Source organism: Rhinolophus sinicus, chromosome 5, assembly GCF_057876585.1.
Source record: "Rhinolophus sinicus isolate RSI-liver-muscle chromosome 5, RSI-T2T, whole genome shotgun sequence".
NCBI classification, from domain to species: Eukaryota; Metazoa; Chordata; class Mammalia; order Chiroptera; family Rhinolophidae; genus Rhinolophus; species Rhinolophus sinicus.
The window spans coordinates 43,752,851-43,771,642 of record NC_142505.1 but is presented as its reverse complement, the minus strand read 5'-3'; the positions used below and the strand labels follow the sequence as shown (position 1 = coordinate 43,771,642).

The window sequence follows — 18,792 nt, the reverse complement described above, 5'->3', positions numbered from 1 at the left end:
GGTACTTAAGAACAAACAAGAGGCTCTTGGCCAGTTTGTGGGGTGGTGGAGTGAGACGTGACAGGTCACCTGATCTCAAACAGTAGGAATCAGTCAGCCAACAAATAAGGGTGAAGATGTTGCAGCAAATGGAACAGAACGTGACTAAGTGACACTCCATTGGGTGAACAGCAGGGATGCAATGTAATTGTAAACAGTTGAATGTTGCTATGGTATCGGGAAAGGTGGGGAGAGTCAGGAGCATATAGAGAAATGGGCAGGACCAGGCCATTGAGAATTGGGACTTGACTTGTTAGCAATGCTTGTTCTAGAAATTACAAATCCAAAAATCTGCTTTTTCTGTCGCTGGTTTTCAACTAGGTGCATTTGGAAATGCATGGGAGTATTTTGGGTTGGCGCAGCAACTTTTATTTATTGGGCGGGACTAGAGATGCTGAATGTTCTCTGGCAATCTCACACAATTGCAAAATACCTGCAGTGCTCTTGGTGAAATAGAGCCTAGTGGCTTTTTATATTTGCATTACAATAAAATGCATTACCAGAATTTATTATTATTAAGTCCTTCCAAGATTGTGTATAACCAGTGCATATACAAAATTACCTTACTGTTATATTTTACATTTAGACTAAAATGAGAGCCCTAAGGGGATAGAAGAAGGGGTAGACACTAGCATATAATTTGGAATAAGATAGCAATGGGTTTAGAACGCTTGCCTGAACAGCATTGACTATCAGAAACAAAAATGAAAACAGTCTTTGGATTTTTGGTTTCATTTATTATGTACAAAAGTAATTGAAATCATGATTTCAGAAATAATGTTGAGTGCCTACAATAGGCCAAGTTCTGTGCTGGATGTTAAAGATAAAAAGCTAAATAGACTTTGTCTTTGACCTCATAAAACATACAGTTTAGTGAGGGAACGTAACACGTTAACAGCCATTGTAAGCCCAATGCAAGCACCGTACTATAGAGGAGGTGTGCCCAGCAGGGCAGGGAGAGGGTTCTGTGGCGGTCGGGAAAGAACCAGGTGGGTGAACAGCGAGTTGGGAGGCACCTTCCAAGCATGTGTTGGTTTAGTAGAGCTTACTTGCTTAAATAGAAACCAGAAATCTTTTCCTTTCTCCTTTTATACTAGTTTCCCTATGTGTAAGACGGAATCAGTAATAAATCCTGGGGTGTATCTTGGGAAATTGAGCACTTTTGAAAGCCCTAAAGCATTGGCTTTTTTTTCTTTTTTTCTTTTTTTAAAAATAATAACTGCTAACTTTAGGGATTCCTAGGGAGTAAGGAAAAGCCATCAGAATCACCTAGGAGGCTTTTTCAAACTACAGGAGCTCCCAACTCTCCACCATCCCTTTTCTGGGTTCTCCCATTGTTGCAGATAATATGACAGCACACTTCTGTTACTCAGTGACTAATCTCACAGGGTTTTCTGAAGGCAGAAAAAAGGTTGAGCTTTACTGGTAAACACCATTCTTCCAAAATGTCATCTCCTAGTGTCTTGTCTTCTCTTTACCAACTCCTGATTGATTTAAATATGTAGCTGTGCTCAGATCTCTCTCATGCCTGAAAAAAGTTGCCAGTGTTGATGCCTGCTTTGTTTGCATGACTTGCTAGTGGTTTCGTAGGGTCCCAGCTTCTTTCCCCATTGCTGCTGATCCACTAACAACGTCTAGCTGGAGTCCTGTTTCTTGTTTGCTTCCTAGGTATCCCTGCTGGAGTACCGCAAACGGAAACAAGAAGCCAAGGAGAATTCTGCCGGTGGGGGAGGTGACTCTGCACAGAGTAAAAGCAAGTCTGCAGGAGCTGGGCAAGGCAGCAGTAACTCCCTCTCTGAGCCTGGTGCCCATGGTGTGCAGGGATCCTCAACCCGAACCCCATCTTCCCCTCACAAAAAGTTCTCCCCATCTCATTCTTCTCTGTCCCATCTGGAGGCGGTAAGCCCGTCTGATTCCAGAGGCACTTCATCTCACTGCAGACCTCAAGAGAATATCAGCAGTAGGTGGTAAGTTGATGTTTGATGCTTCAATAATGAAGTGGATCATTCCAGTTTTTCCTCAAATGTATGGGAACGCTTATCTGGGAAAGCCAGGCAACAGTGCCATCTATTCTGTTCAGCTGAGTGAATAGTTTATCAGCCACAACCCCCGAGCCTTACAGAGAGAAAGAATTGCTGCCAAGCCTGTAGAACACCACTTTGGACTGCGTATAGTGTGGGCACGGATGAGCTATAGTATTTACTGGGCACTAACACTGCATCTTCTGTTTTCTCATTTCACGTGAAAGGTAAGTCAGGAGTTCAGCTCAGTTCCACTTAAATTAACAACAGAAGTCTCTATTCCACACAGCCGGCACATACAGAGAGATACGACAGTCTGAAAGGACTTGTCTGGTTTAGGGGAGACCACAAATAAACAAGACTGGTGGCAAGTACTGAGTATCAAATAGGTGAAGTAAAGAGTGAGGGAGTTCAGGGATCTTGAACTGAAGAAATAAAGTCTGCAAAAGAAGAAACAGCCAAATAAATAATTTTTATTAATCTATGAAACATCAGTTAAGCTGCTACTGTGTGCCAGGTACATGACTTCACAGAAGACAAAATTTAGCATTTCTAAATGGGGATTAAAAGAAGTAGACATCTTTAAATTTACTTTCTCTTTGATTGCTTTTTCTTTAAAAGTGTTTTTTCTTCTGTGCCTGACATAATTTGAAGCAGAGAAAAGTACCTTATTCTAAATTGGTCCTGAAACAAATGATGTTTGAGAGGATATTTTTTAGAGAATACGTTGTACAACCATTGTCAGTGCTTCAGTTGTTCCAGACTTTTGACTCTAAAGCCTGTGACATAAACGTGCACTTTGTTGCTTTCGCAGGATGGTTCCCACGTCAGTAGAACGACTGCGAGAAGGAGGGAGCATCCCCAAAGTCCTCCGAAGCAGTGTGAGGGTGGCCCCAAAAGGAGAGCCTTCTCCCACGTGGGAGAGTAACATCACAGAGAAAGACTCAGGTGAGCTTACGGCCTGCTGCTGCCACCCAGGTTCAGGGACACGTGAGCCAGGCTCCACACAGGTTACACCACTTGCGGGCGGAGGTGAGTCGGCTTCTTACGTAGTTGGGCTCCACTGAATTTGAGGTTCCAGCTCAGCCTCGCTTCCAGTCTTTTGGGCTTCAGCATTCTTAAGATCTAGGATTGCTTGTTCTCTGTCTGCTTTTCTTTCCCAAGGGATACCTTTTTGTAACTCATCTCCCCAAAGTCCTGGAAATCCACCTCAATGAAGGAAGAAGAGAAAGGAGGAGACAGGAAAGCAGATGAGGCATTTAAGACATAGCCTATAGTTGACCACTCCTCCTGCCCTTCTGGCATGCTGCGCTCCCCTGATTTTTCAGACAGATAGCAGCATGGGTTAGTCATGGCATTGGTGATTTCAATGAACAAGGGTGAGTTCTCACTTATTCTAAGTCAGGTTCATTTTGTATTACCTTCCAGACCCTGCAGATGGAGAAGGCCCAGAGACACTGAGCTCAGCACTCTCTAAAGGAGCAGCCGTTTACAGCCCTTCCAGATACAGCTACCAGGTGAGACGAGAAGTTGCTCCTCTCTATGCATAGGCTGCTCCAGATTCCAAATGTCTTGTGATGCTGCCCATCCTTTGCAGTTGAGATGCTGTCTTTGCATATAGTTTCAGAAGCCTTGGAAATGTCATCATCTACTCACCTTCGGGTAATAAATCATGCCAGAAAAATAAAGTGACCAGAGACAGCCATTTTACTGTTTTTGGTATCCTAAAAAGAACAGATGGTTAAGAAGGTAAAGAGGAAGAAAAAGTAGGGTCTTTTAAATATTCACAAACGGCTTAAACAGGGACTTTTTCACTTCTATATGCTTTTCTCCCAACTCTTTCTAGCTCCTGCAGTGTGATAGTCCACGGACAGAATCACAAAGCCTCCTTCAGCAAAGCTCCTCCCCCTTTCGAGGACATCCCACCCAATCTCCAGGATACAGTTACCGAACTACTGCACTGAGACCTGGAAACCCCCCCTCTCACGCTTCTTCAGAATCCTCTCTCTCCTCTGCATCCTATTCCAGCCCCGCCCACCCTGTGTCCACAGACTCGTTGGCCCCATTTACGGGGACACCAGGGTATTACAGCAGCCAGCCACATTCTGGAAACAGCACGGGCAGCGGTCTTCCAAGGAGGAGCTGCCCTTCTAGTGCTGCTAGCCCTACCCCGCAGGGCCCCTCAGACTCACCGACCTCAGACTCGGTTTCCCAGTCCAGCACAGGAACTCTGAGTTCCACCTCCTTTCCTCAGAACTCTAGGTCGTCATTGCCATCAGACTTACGGACTATCAGTCTGCCCAGTGCCGGGCAGTCAACTGCCTACCAGGCTTCCAGGGTGTCTGCGGTCTCCAGCTCACAGCACTACCCGCACCGTGGTGCCGGGGGTGTGCACCAGTACCGGCTCCAGCCGCTGCAAGGGTCGGGAGTCAAGACTCAGACGGGACTTTCCTAGGGCTTCTGGATTTGGGCAAACAGAACTGATTGAGCCCATAGCTGCTTCCTTCCAGCTGCCTCTGGAACCTAGGCCAAGCAGATTGCTGGGGAAGGGGGTACAAGGTGCCAGAGGATTGGGTCTGGTCGACAAGAAACAAGACTTGTGGTCGCGACTGGCTCTGGCCTTGGAGAAAGATGTAAATCTTGTCTGAAGCAGAGACTATAAAGAAGTTTCTCCCTGCTGTTAAGGGTACATTGTTGACAAACAAACGGTGTTTCGGTTAGTAGCGGTTCTAAGTGCAATGAGTTGTGTTGAAGCCTCGGTCTCCCATCCTTGCCTGTAGCCTGTAGTCACGTGTGCAGCGAGGACATCTTTTTAAATCCAAAACAAAGTTTTCTTTCAAAGGAAAAAAAAAAAGAAAAGAGCCAATCTCAAAGCCCCAAGCCATCTGAGTAGTACTAGGGTTTTATGCACTTGAGAAAAAAGGTAGGTATGTAAATGTTCACCTAAGACAACCATTCCAAAAGCAGATATCCAGCCAAGGTGTGTCCACCAAGAAGGCTCCTACCTTTGTCTTAAAATCACCAAGAAATAGGCAGGGATAGTGAAGCTTGGAATGTGCTCTGAGAGAGGGGTACCTGGCTCTCTGAAGAAGAGTTTGTGGTCAACTCTTGATTATTCAGGAGCAGATTATCCTAGTAGATTGTCTGAGCCCCCAGCTGTTTCCATCCCGCTCCCCCGCCCCAAGCTATTTCACAGCTCAGTAACCAACGAAGTAAGTAGGCAAAGGAAAGAGAAGTGATAAGTGAGATGGGCCAATTTTGCATTGCTGCTTATCAGCTGTTGGCAATAAATTTGATTAGGAAGGACCCCAAGTGGTTTGGGAATTCTTTGAATTTTATTTTTTCTACTCCCAATTAATCAGGAGTTGACGATCCCATGAGCAGGACCGCCTCCATGATTGGGGAGCATGCACTCGTGACTGCAGGGTAAGAGAGTGGAGAGATGTGTGTGGAGTGGCGCCGACAGGACTGTGATTGTGTGTGGGTGTGCCCCACGTTTCTTTGGGGGATGCTTCTTTGAGAGTGGCACAGGTGAGAGTTACGGAGCCACCCACACACCTACCACTGTTCTGGATGAGAGATGAGAGCAGCCGGGCTTCTCCCCATCAGTGCATTGTGCCTGTTGTACGCCCCTGGAGGAGCTCTGGAGCCAGCCAGGTGGGGTACACGATCTTTTTAAATTCCATACGGTTGCCAGCTTATTTCTTTCACTTGTTTACTGTAATATCCGGTGTGTTTTTATTTATCTAATTTTGTATTCAGTTATAACCATGGTAGGGGTAGCAGATCTGTGACAGGTGTAATCCCTGGTGCTGCAGTGGACCTTACTTCTTTTTTTTTGGACAAGATAATACTGTGAGTCTCCCTCCTCCTTTCCCTTCAGTTTGTTTGCTCCTCCTTTTCTTCCCCGGCCTCTTGCATCCCCTTCCTTCTACCGTCCTACAACTATCATATGCACACTCTTCTCTCTTTGTGTGTGACTGTTACAAAATTTCACTTTTTCAAAATTGAAATCAGGTGTTTGCTCAAATGAGGGGAGATTTTTTTTTTCTTTTTTTTTTTTTTTTTTAATGCTGAGACCTCAGCAGAATACTTTTCTTTTTGTTTCCCCCACAAACCCATCAGTCTGGGAGAGCGTCGGGAGTAGAAATCATGTTGCCTGGGATGCTGGTTTCTTTGTATATTATATAAAACGTATGTAAATGTCTCTCCATTTGGGCTGGGGTTTGCATTCTCCCCTTGGCTATTAACCAAGGGGAGAGGCCAGCGGGCAGGCGGCCCTCACCCTGCCTGGCACGTGCAGAGACCCCAGCTACTCTGTGTGGGCAGGGTGCTGTCAAGACCAGACCTCTGGGGGGGATGGGGGTGGGGGTGGGGGGAACTCTTGGAAGGGAAGAAGTATCACTTCTTTCTCAAGTGGAGTGTTTACACCTTGCTGTAACATTTGAACTTTCACAAGAGATGTAATAATTTTGATAATAAAATTCTTAACCATAATAATCATAAAGTTGAGAACTTTTTTTTTCTTTTAACTTTTATTTATTTAAGTATGTTTTTCCAGGATCCATCAGCTCCGAGTCAAGTGGTTGTTTCGATCTAGTTGAGGGCGCAGCTCACAGTGGCCCATGTGGGGATCGAACAGGCAACCTTGTTGCCAAGAGCACCGCGCTCTAACCACAACCAGCCATCCCCGAGAACAACTTTATCCAGTCCTGTGACCTTTGCCTTGCCTGGTTTCCTAACTTGTTTCCTTACCTGAAGAGAGCAAGGCGGACACACATTCAGGACAATGTACTCTTGGTGGAGTTGTGTTGCCCATAATGGGGCAACGAATATAGACTGATTTTCCTTCAGCCTTTTGTGATGAAGGGCGGGCCAGTGTTAAGGCCCTCCTGCAACAGGAAAAGCGAACATTGCAAACTGAGGAATCAGACGAGTTCCTGACCTTGGCCTCATTCATTCAGCAACTATTTATTGATCTTTTTCTTTTCCATTCTAAAACAATTTTAGGTATTGGTTTTGGTGGTGGGTTTATGCTGATTAAAATGGGGCTTGGGGGTAGTAGGCAAGGTCTCTGCTCTCGTGGAGCTTACAGTGTAGAGCAGGGTGAGAACTAGACGAGTCCATAATTTCAAATCGTCATGTTATTGTTTCATAGCAGATGAACTAGGGAGGTTGAAGGGGCTGCACTATTTTTGTTGATCAGGGAAGGTCTCTGAGGAGTTGACATTTAAGTTGAGACCTCATGGATAGGGAGGCAGTCATGGGACTATGTGAATAAAGATCATTGCTGGGGAGTTACAACAGCAGGTGCAAAGCTTCTGAGGAAGAAAGGGCTTGGTTAGGATATAGTGAATGAGCAGGGTGGGGAAAGGCGGTGGCAGATATCCAATAAGGCAGGAAGACGGGTCGGACATACAGAGCAGGGCTCAGGAAGCTTTTTGTGAAGGGCCAGGTAATAAATATTTAGACTTTGCAAGCGGTGTGGTCTCTGTCACAGTTGTTCAACTCTGCCACTGCAGTACGAAAACAACCATGAGCAGTCGTGGCTGTGCTCCAGTAAAACCATATTTACAGAAACGTGGCAAGTCAGATTTGGCCTGTAGGCTACAGTTTGCTGGTCACTGATGGAGAGCCTATGGATTCAGTCTAAAGAATCTGTATTCTAAGTACAGGTGGCAAAGTCCTTGCAGGATTTTAAGCAGAGAAGTGACATGGCCTAATTAATGGTTTGTTGGTTGTTTTTAAAATGACTGATTATTTTGATACTGTTGCGGGAGATGAATAGATACCAGGAAACCAGTTTGGAAACTATAGCAGTAATTCAGGCAAGCAAAAATACAATGATGGCTTCTATTCAAATGGGAACAGCGAGGATAAGGAAAAGTACTTGGAATCAGGATGTGTTTTGCAAGTAAACAGCAGTGCTTGCTAATGGATTGGTGTGGCAGTATTTTGCTCTAACATTTGCTTGACAAATACTAAGACTAATAGACTGCATTTTTTGCTAAGCAAATAAGGGATTCAAAGATGGAGAAAATGCTGTTTCTTTAGGGAGCTTAGAAAGTAACCAGTTGGAGACATCATAAAAATGATTGTCTTTTAAGATGACCTTTCCAAAATGCCTACAGGAATACCTAGATAATCTTCCAACCGCCACCACTGAATTCTGCCTGAGCTAAGAGGAGAATAGGTGCGTGGTCTTTAAAAAGCATTTCCATATACAAATTTTTTTGGGTCTCATAATTATGTGGTGAAAGCAAGTCATATGTTAGATTTTAAAGACAAGAAATTGAGGCCTCATACAGTGTTCCAGCTGTACCACAGAGCTTCTGATTATGAATAAGCCCATCAGATTTTTGCCAGAATTGGAAGGTTGTGTTCCATATCGTTTATTAAATACCTACTGTGCACTGGGTTATGTGTAACGTGCTAATACTATGACAATCAACTGCCTATTAGGAATTAATCTATTTGCTATTATTGTCAAATATTCTATTACTTGTAGTGCAGTGGTCCACCTTATATGTGACTTTACAGTTTACCAGACTTCCACTTATGTGATCAGCTTTCTCATTCACACTGAATATGTAAGGTAGGTATTATTCCCATTTTTTGTAATTTTTTAAGTGAATTTCAGAGGATATAACTTGTCCAAGATTTCTCTCTTATATGGCAGACCCAAACCAACAATCTTGGAAATATTTCAGTTTATCCAGGAAACAAAAGAGAGACACCTGGAAATGCTGTGAAACTGTGACTAGAAATCACTTAACTAGCTGAAAAAGCATATCATACCCTTTTCTACCTTAAAAGTAGCACTGTGGCCTTTTTGGCCCTCAGGCATCAGTTTGATAGTTCAGGATTCTATTTAGCAGAGGTCACCCTGAAAAAATACACGATTGTCCTCATGAAGTTGGCCATTTGCTTTGCAATTACACTGATTGTAAATTTCATTAGCCAGACCTGCACCTCCACAACTTTCTATGAGGCTCAGATAAAGGGTTTGCCAAGGTTCTTATAAAACCCTCTGCTGATTGCTAAAGGAAAAAGCTTAAAGAAAAGCGTGGTTATTGCAGGAGATGGTGTCTCCCTGTCATTTTTCCTGGCTTCTACATTCAAAACTTACCTGGCAGAGATGCTGAGATAATCATTTTGAATATTTCTCAAATCCCCCATAAAAGTTCACAGAACAGTCATGATAGCAAAACAACTTTGGGCAACATTACAAGAAAACTAGGTATCTCTGTGAGCCCCAAAACAAAAGGTGGGTAGAAATAAACCAATAGCCACAAAACCTGCATCATATCACCAGTTCAGAGGAAGCAATGGAGCATCTAATGGATCTCTGAACTCCAAAATGACAAATACTTGGAAATTCAGCAAGCCAGTTTAAGAACAGCCAAAACTGAGAGGGATTTACAATGAATACAAAGGATGCTTGGTTAAGTGAAGGGGCTGGAGTGTCTGGGCTCAAAACAATTCTAACCAGCAAAACCCCCAGGACAGCACATTTAAAACATACTCCTAATAGAATCCAGATGTAGCCGGACAGTCAAAATAGAGATGAGAGTGGGGTAATCACATTAAATGAAGTATTTTGAATAAGTGAAACTAGGAATGTCCCATTAAATGCCGGATATATTGTCCTTCTAGGAACGATATAAGGATATTAAATATCTTGTTCTTGAACTCCTGAGAGAAACAAATGGACCTAAAGTTCTAAGCATATTTTATGCTGAATTTAAAATAGCTATTGTTAATAACAGTCCATGTTTTAATACTTAACACACAAAAGGAAAGACTGTAGAACCTTGAAACTAGAAAAACTCAAATATGGGTAGTGGAAAGGATCAAATGTCAAAGGAGCAAATAATACCCCACAGACAATAAAAGCATGCTAAAGACATACAGATAAACAAAATGACATGTCTCACAAAACTAGGAATAAAGAGGAACTTCCTCAACTTGATAAAGAATAGCTATAAGAAACCTATAGCTAACATACTTAGTGGAAAGAGACTAGAAGCTTTGACACTTAAGATGAACAAGTGTTATTCACTCACCACTTTTACAGACAGCATTGCACTGGAAGTCCTAGCTAATGCAATTGGACAAAAAAAGGAAATAAGTATACCTATTGAGAAGGAAGGAATAAAACTGGCCACAGATGATATTGCTTGTAAAAAATCCAAAAGAATCAACAAGCAAAAGAAAATTGTAGAATAAGCAGTTATGTCAAGGTTGCAGGATACACAAGGTTAATATACAAATGTCACTTTGCTATATACCTAAAACAATTGGAATTTGAAAAACTAACATTTACATTAGCGCCCAAAAAATGAAATCTTAAAATGTGCACAAGACCTATGTGGGTAAAACTGATGAAAGAAATCAAAGAACTAAATAAATAGAGCTATTCCATGGTCATGTATCCATGCTCAATATCAGGATGTCAGTTTTTAACTTGATCTGTCAATAACCCAATCAAAATCCCAACAATATTTTGTGACCATCTACAAACTGATTCCAAAGTTTATACAGAGAGGCAAAAAACCCAAAATAGCCAACACAATATTGAAAGAGAAGAACAAAGTCAGAGGACTAATACTACCTGACTTCCAAAGACTCAATATAAAGCTACAGTAATCAAGACAGTATAGTATTTGAATAGGAATGGACAAATACTCGTAGGTCATTGGAACGGAATAGAAGTGTCTAGAAGTAGACCCACACATAGTCAACTGTGTTTGACAAATCAGCAAAGGTAATAAAGTGAAGAAAAGATAGTCTTTTCAACAAATAGTGGTGGAACAACTGAACATCCACATGTAAAAAAAAAACAAAACAGATCCAGACACAGACCTTACACCCTACACAAAATTTAATTCAAAACGGATCACAGACGGAAACGTAAAGCACAAACTATTAAACATCTAGACAATACATAGAAGGAAATCTAGAAAACCTTGGGTTTGGCAATGACTTTTTTAGATAAAACACCAAAGCCATCATCCATGAAAGAAAGAATTGGTAAGGTGGACCTGATTAAAATGAAACTTCTGCTCTGCAAAAGACTCAAGAGAATGAGAATACCATAGACTGGAAGAAAATACTTGCAGAAGATATGATAAAGGACTGTCACTGAAATGTATACAAAGCACTCTTAAAACTCAATAAGAAAACGACCTAAAGCAACCAAAGCAATCTTTAGAAATAACACAGCTGGAGGCCACACATCCTGATTTCAAACTATATTACAAAGCTATAGTAATGAAAACAGTATGCTATTGGCTTAAAAACAAACGCAAAGATCAATGGAACAGAATAGAGTGCCCAGAAATAAACTTGTGTATATGTGGTCAATTAATTTTTGGTGCCAACAGTATACAAAGGGAAAAGGACAGTCTCTTCAATAAGTGGTGTGGGGAAAACTGGACAGCCACATGGAAAAGAATGAAACTGGACCACTAACACCATACGCAAAAATTAAAATGGATTAAAGACTTGAATGTAAGATCTGAAACCATAGAAGAAAACATAGGTGGTAAGCTCCAGGACATCAATCAGTCTTGGTGACAATTTTTTTGTATTTGACACCAAAGGCATAGTGAACAAAAGCAAAAATAATCAAGTAAGACCACATCAAATGAAAAGGCTTCTGCACAGCAAAGGAAACCAACAAAATGAAAAGGCAACCTACAGAATGGGAAAAAATATTTACAAATCATATCTGGTTAGGAGTTAATATCCAAAATACATAAAGAACTCATACAATTCAAAAAACAATCCAATTAAAAAATGGGCAAAGGATACGAATAGACATGTTTCCAAAGAAGATATACAGATGGTCAACAAGTACATGAAAATGTGCTCAATCAACATTACTAATCGGAAATGCTAGTCAAAATCACAATGAGCTATCACCTCGCACCTGTTAGAATGGATATTATCAAAAAGACAAGAAATAAATGTTGAGAATGTGGTGAAAAGGGAATCTTGTGCACTGCTGGTGGGAATGTAGAGTGGTGCAGCCACTATGGAAAACTGTGGTTGTTCTTCAAAAAATTAAAGGTAGAATTACCATATAATCCAACAATCCCACTCCTGGGCATTCATCTAAATAAGTTCTAGGGATGTAATGTACAGCATGGTGACTATATATTATATATTTGCAAGTGGCTAAAGAGTAGATCTTAGAAGTTTACATCACAGGGGCCAGCCTGGTGGCTCAGGCGGTTAGAGCTCCATGCTCCTAACTCCGAAGGCTGCCGGTTCAATTCCCACATGGCCCAGAGGGCTCTCAACTACAAGGTTGCCAGTTCAATTCCTCGAGTCCCACAAGGGATGGTGGGCTCCGCTCCCTGCAACTAAGATTGAAGAGCGCCTTGAGCTGAGCTGCCTCCCGGATGGCTCAGTTCATTGGTTCAGTTGGTTGGAGGGCGGGCTCTCAACCACAAGGTTACCAGTTCAATTCCTCGAGTCCCTCAAGGGATGGTGGGCAGCGCCCCTTGCAACTAAGATTGAACACGGCACCTTGAGCTGAGCTGCCCCTGAGCTCCCAGATGGCTCAGTTGGTTGGAGCGCATCCTCTCAACTACAAGGTTGCCAGTTGGACTCACGCAAGGGATGATGGGCTGTGCCCCCTGCAACTAGCAACGGCAACTGGACCTGGAGCTGAGCTGCGCCCTCCACAACTAAGACTGAAAGGACAACAACTTGACTTGGAAAAAAAGTCCTGGAAGTACACACTGTTCCCCAGTAAAGTCCTGTTCCCCTTCCCCAATAAAATCCTTAAAAACAAAAGTTTACATCACAAAAATGCTTTGTAACATGATGGATGTTAACTAGACATTGTGATCATTTCACAGTAGGTACATATATTGAATCACTATGTTGTACACCTGAAACTTTATGTCAATTATATCTTTAAAGAGAGAAAGAAAGGGAGGGAGGGAGGGAGGGAGGGAGGGAGGGAGGGAGGGAGGGAGGGAGGGAAAAAAGAGAAAGAGAGAGACAAAGAAAAGAAAGGAAGGGAAGGGAAAGGAAAGGGTTAGAGTGTGACAGCAGACGTACATAGCCTTGTTTAGGTCCAGCCTGTACTTCTAGTCTTATATTTAAACCTTTTATGTCAGCCAATATAACTATGATTCCCTTAAGACCAGTATTTTACTATGTGTATTTTTCACAGTTTTGCATACAGGATATGTTTCATTCTTTCAGAAGTTGACAGAAGGGAGGCAAGAAGATGAAAAGGAGAGACAGAACCTTTTGGAGAAATAAATAGATTTTCCTAAGTTTTTAGAAGTAAAGTTGAGACCATAAAGTACAAATTAAGGAAAATTTCTACCTGATTAAATACCTGATTAAACTTATAAAATGGAAACAGTGGTGAGGAAAAAGAGTTGTATTTAATTTACTAATAAAAGGTTTAGTAAATCAATTGTCCACATTGGTTTTTAAAGGCTCTATTTCAAGATAATGCCTACATTTTAAGGTCCAGTGGTATTGATACCCACCAGTAGGTATAAAACCTACAAGAGCTCTTCAAATAAAGCATTATTTGTGGTTATATGCATAATTCTATCATATTGGCAAAAAAGAAAAACTGGTTTTCTTGAATGGGCAAAAGATCTGAACGGATACTACATATATAGATGACAAATAAGCATATGAAAAGATGTTCAACATACGTCATCAGGGAATTACAAATTAAAATGATAAAATATCACTGCATACCTGTTACAATGACCAGTATCCACAACACTGACAACACCAAATGGTGATGCGGATGTGGAGCCATGGGAACTCATTCCTGCTGGGGGGAAGGCAAAATGGCACAGCCACTTTGGAAGACAGTTTGGCCATTATCTTGCCATTTACCCACAGAAGTTGAAAAACCTGCCCATGGATATTTACAGCACTTGATTGATAAACTGCCAAAACTTGGAAGCAAATGAGATGTCCAGTAGGTGAGTGGATCAACGGGTACATCAAGAAAATGAAATATTACTGAGCGCTAAAATGAAATGAGGTATCAAGCAATGAAGAAACACAGCAGAACCTCTAATGAATATTACTAGGAGTGAAAGAAGCCAATCTGAAAATGCTGTGTACTATATGGTTCCAATTACAGTCATGCACTGCAGAATGACATTTGACTGCATACACAACAGTGGTCCCATAACAGTATAATGGAGCTGGAAAATTCCTATCGCCTCGTGATGTCATTGCCACCCTAACATTGTAGCACAACGTGTTATTCATGTTTGTGCAGATGCTGGTGGGTAAGAAACCCAACTACACTGCCAGCCGTGTAGAAGTACAGCACGTACAACTATGTACAGTGCGTGATACTTGTTAGTGGTCAAGTAGGATTGTGGGGCTCGTTTATGTGTTTACTATGTTTATCATTAGAGTGTACTCTTTCTACTTAGAAAAAAAGCTTGCTGTGAAACTGTGCCATGTTATGCTAACAGCAGCCTCATGTACCTCGCGCATCATTTTCTCTTGTGCTTGATTTAATCTTGTGTTTTGTGCAGTAACACTGTATAGCCTAGGAGTAATAGGCTATGCCATACCTACAAAGACTAAGTGAGGGATATAAGAAAAGAGTGTAGTATAAAATAGTTTATGTGATCTAGGCAACTAGATACAGTACAACTATAAACAATGAGCAGAGGGCTGGCCCGGTGGCTCAGGTGTTTGGAGCTCTGTGCTCCTAACTCCGAAGGCTGCTGGTTCGATTCCCACATGGGCCAGTGGGCTCTCAACCACAAGATTGCCAGTTTGATTCCTCAAGTCCCACAAGGGATGGTGGGCTCCTCCCCCTGCAACTAAGATTGAACACGGCACCTTGAGCTGAATTGCCTCCCGGATGGCTCAGTTGGTTGGACCGCGTCCTCTCAACCACAAGGTTGCCAGTTCAATTCCTTGAGTCCCTGCAACTAGCAACGGCAACTGGACCTGGAGCTGAGCTGTGCCCTCCAACACTAAGACTGAAGGGACAACAACTTGAAGCTGAACAGCACCCTCCACAACTAAGATTGAAAGGACAACAACTTGACTTGGGGGAAAAAAAAGTCCTGGAAGTACACACTGTTCCCCAATAAAGTCCTGTTCCCCTTCCCCCCCAAAAAAACCTAGAAAATATGTTTTTGGTAATCATATTGGTGGTAGTATTATATCTGAGGGCTTTAATGTGGGGATAAAGCAAATGAATCCAATATCCTTGAGAATCAGGATTTTCAGCATGGAGAGGAAGGGGTTATAGATGTTAAGAGATGTGAAGCCAAAACCTGCCATGTATTAGTATTAACTCGTGAACTATTTTGTTATTATAGATAAGATAGATAGACTACATAGGTAGGTAGGTAAATACATAAATAGAAGATCGTAGATAGATAGATAGATAGATAGATAGATAGATAGATAGATAGATAGATAGATAGACAGATAGATGAAGTTTGGTATACCCATGTCTGAGCTCTGTCAACTGGAGAGGCTGAGAAACAGGACTCAGAAATGACTAGTTGGGTCTGAAGGAGGGAGTGTACATCAGTCTGGACCATCTTGTCATACTAGAGAGCAAGGTTACTATCAGATAATTAGGGGCCCGTTTAAAAGATTCATACCAACTTAGAGACTCCTGCTGACCAACAATGGGACATCTTAAGTATTAATTAGGATAATAAACATAATGGAACCAAATGCATGAAATACATTTAAATCCATGCATCCTAATGATACATAGCAAACCATCATGGTTGGTCTCCGGAGAAGCTTTCCTGCACCTCTGGATCTGTTTGGTTGCCAGCAGCTCACATCACCTTTTGCACCGTCCTTTTGCACTGCCTAAGTGGACTTGAAGGGGGTTTCAAAATAGAACTCTATTTGAATCTTTAAGTCTAAAGAATTCTACCAACTTCATACTCCTGTTACCCTGAGTCACCTCCCCAAAGGAGAGTTCTCTGTGTCATCTGGCTCCCCAGTGCTCTTTACTCTTGGTACTCTGTCCCATCCTTTCTGCCATGCTCTCTGGACACCTCTTTTCTTTGATAGACAAACCTCCTCCATCGTGTCTATTGGCTTTGACTGAAATTTGGTTCTCTCCTTAGGACACCATCTCCTTTGCAGCCCTTTTAAGTGGAGGTTCTCCCTCAAATGTTTCCAGACAAATACGTCTTGTCCCTTCAGATAAAAGTTCCTGCTCCACTTGAAGCACGCAATATCTCCTTATTGCACTTTCAGCCCTCTGCATTGCCGTCATCTTTTCACCTCCCAATCACTCTCTTTGATTCTTTGATTCCTAGACAGTTTTGGCTCCTCTTCTCCCAAATTTCTGTCATTATCCTCACCATTTGGGGGGGACATCCTAATCAGAGTGCTTCGCATCTCAAAATCTTCACGAATTACCCAGAATATTCACGTCACTCAGCTTTCTCACGACCACTATCTCCTATCCTCCGAGCTCTTTCACGTAAATTTGAGTCCCTTCAGTCCCTTAGTTCCTCCATTTTCTCCATCTATCTGCCCCACTCCAGGCTCTTCTTTTTCAATACCCAGCCTAGAAACACTCTCAGGACACTTGACTTACATAGCACCTATTTCTCACTCTACTGTCAACCTGTCTGCCTGCCCTCCTGTCTGTCGGTGCCACAACTCATGCATGGTCATCCATCAGCCTTTTTCTTTGTCCTTTGCCAGCTCAGTTAGCAACTTTTCCAAACTTTCACCACTCTTCTCAAACCCCCTACCCATTCCCTTCTGAGTAGAAAATGTTGCCTCTTGCTTCATTGAGAAAAAAGGTGCCATCAGGCAAAGGCTCCCTAAACCTTGCACTTCCCTCTACTCCACAAAAGAGGCTTCCATGACTCATCTTCTCTTTATCTGTCAACTTTTACTGGCCATACCCTATGAACATTCAGAACTTTTCCATATTTAAAGAAAGCGATTCCACATTCTTCTCTAGATTCCATGCTGGTGCTTGTCCACTGCTGGTTCGCGGTGTACACTTAACATTTCCTGAATGAATTCCAGTCACTCATTTCCCTTTCTTAACACACTTCTCCAAAAAGTGAGCCTCGCTCAGTCATCTCCCACTCTCTCCCTGAATAGACCTCAATTGGGCTCTCTCCACACTCTTCTGAACCTGCTCTTAACCAAATTCAACAGTGGCCTCTTGTTCCCAAATTCAGTGGACACACTCAATCCCTGATTCTGGACCTCTCTGCTCCATCTGACCAGTTGACCTTCCCCTTGATCTCTACAGGCTTGGTTTCCATAACACCATGTTCTCACAGTTCTCCTTGTAGCTCTGACTTTCATTGTCTTCTCCAGGACACCCATTCCTCTGACCTTTGTATGTTGGTGTTTTCCAGCATTCCTTAGCTCCATCATCTTTCCACACTATAAACTGAGCAAGCTTACCTATGAGTCACATTTCAGCCATTACTTGTATGCTTATGTTTCTGGTCCAGATCTTTCTTTCTCTTGAGCCCCCAAATCCATATAAATCAACTGACTACTGGACAACTCCATCAGCCCCACATTCATCTTAAAACTTAGCACATCACGAATTGAACTGATCATCTTGCTCCCCTGCTATATTGGCAAATTTTCTTGTCGCTCAAGCAAGAAATTTAACTGTCCTCTTTGACGCCACTCTATCCCTTATCCACAATCAACCGGTTACCGAGTGTCCTCAGTTCTACCTACTGAATATCAAATTTCTTACCTCTCTCAAACCCACTGCCACACCTTGCTTCAGGCTAAGCTTCTGATTTCCCTTTCATAAAAATTGTCTCCCTCTAATTCAGCTCCCTGACACTGAAGCCAGAGTGATTTTTCTGAAATGCAAATCCAATTGTGTCCCTTTCCTGCTTAAAATCATTCCATGTTTCCCCATTGCTCTCACATCCAGACTCCTGTACATGGCCTTGGAGTTTTGTCATCATCTGGCCTTTGCCTATTTTCCCGACTAGTCTCGGACCCTCCCTGCCTCATACTTTGTAGTTCAGCATTTAGTTCTCTGCATGGACATGCTTTTTCTTACCTCGATCTCTTTCCTCAAGCTGCCTTCTCTTTCATGAATGGCTTTCCTGACCCATGCCTGCCTTATTTCTAATCATTGTACAGTAATGCCATCCCCAGCTCTATCCATCCCACCAAAAGCCATGTAAGATGTCCCTGCCCAGGGCACCCACAATACCCTGCACCTAGCCAATTTTACATTTTTCCATGTCATCCCCCAACCAGACTGACCGTTAAGTCCCTTTTTGTTCTTTAAGTGCTTAGTCTATACTGAGTGCTCAAAATATGTTGCCTGAAGATTCAATTCCCAAGTTCAAAAATTGTAATAAACGTAGCTGGGGCAGGTAACAGTGTGCTAGCAATTGTATGTGAAGCAATTCACATACATTCCCTCATTGTTCCTTACAATACCCTTGAGGTCACGATCGTCATCCCCATTTATTCAATGGGGATTTAGAGCGAGGTGAAGGGGCTTGTCCAAGGCCACACAGGCAGACAAGGATGGAGCCTTGTTGGCTCTCGTCAGAGTCCTCAGTCCAGAGGCATGGCCTGTGCAATCAGGAGTGTACAGACTGCCAGCTGCTCACTCCATCCATTCTCCTCTTTCTCCTTGATAACAGAATCTAATTTTATTTGGGGTGGCAATGTCCCCTAGACTACATTTCGGCTAGGTGTGCTACGTAAGTCAGTCCTATGGGAT

At 42.5% G+C, this 18,792-nt stretch overlaps 1 protein-coding gene across 21 annotated transcripts in view; it reads left to right on the top strand.

Annotated features, from left to right (window-relative positions):
* The window catches only part of SETD5 (SET domain containing 5), a 74,334-nt gene extending 69,408 nt beyond the window's left edge, over positions 1 to 4,926 (top strand). For all 21 annotated transcript variants that reach the window (XM_019748270.3, XM_074313038.2, XM_088798438.1 and 18 more), the window contains 4 exons: positions 1,708 to 2,006; positions 2,875 to 3,008; positions 3,489 to 3,577; positions 3,907 to 4,926. In XM_019748270.3, coding sequence (XP_019603829.1) covers positions 1,708 to 2,006; positions 2,875 to 3,008; positions 3,489 to 3,577; positions 3,907 to 4,515 — 1,131 coding nt within the window. In that variant the 3' untranslated portion in view covers positions 4,516 to 4,926. The remainder of the gene's footprint in view (positions 1 to 1,707; positions 2,007 to 2,874; positions 3,009 to 3,488; positions 3,578 to 3,906) is intronic.
* Positions 4,927 to 18,792: the final 13,866 nt, after the last annotated feature.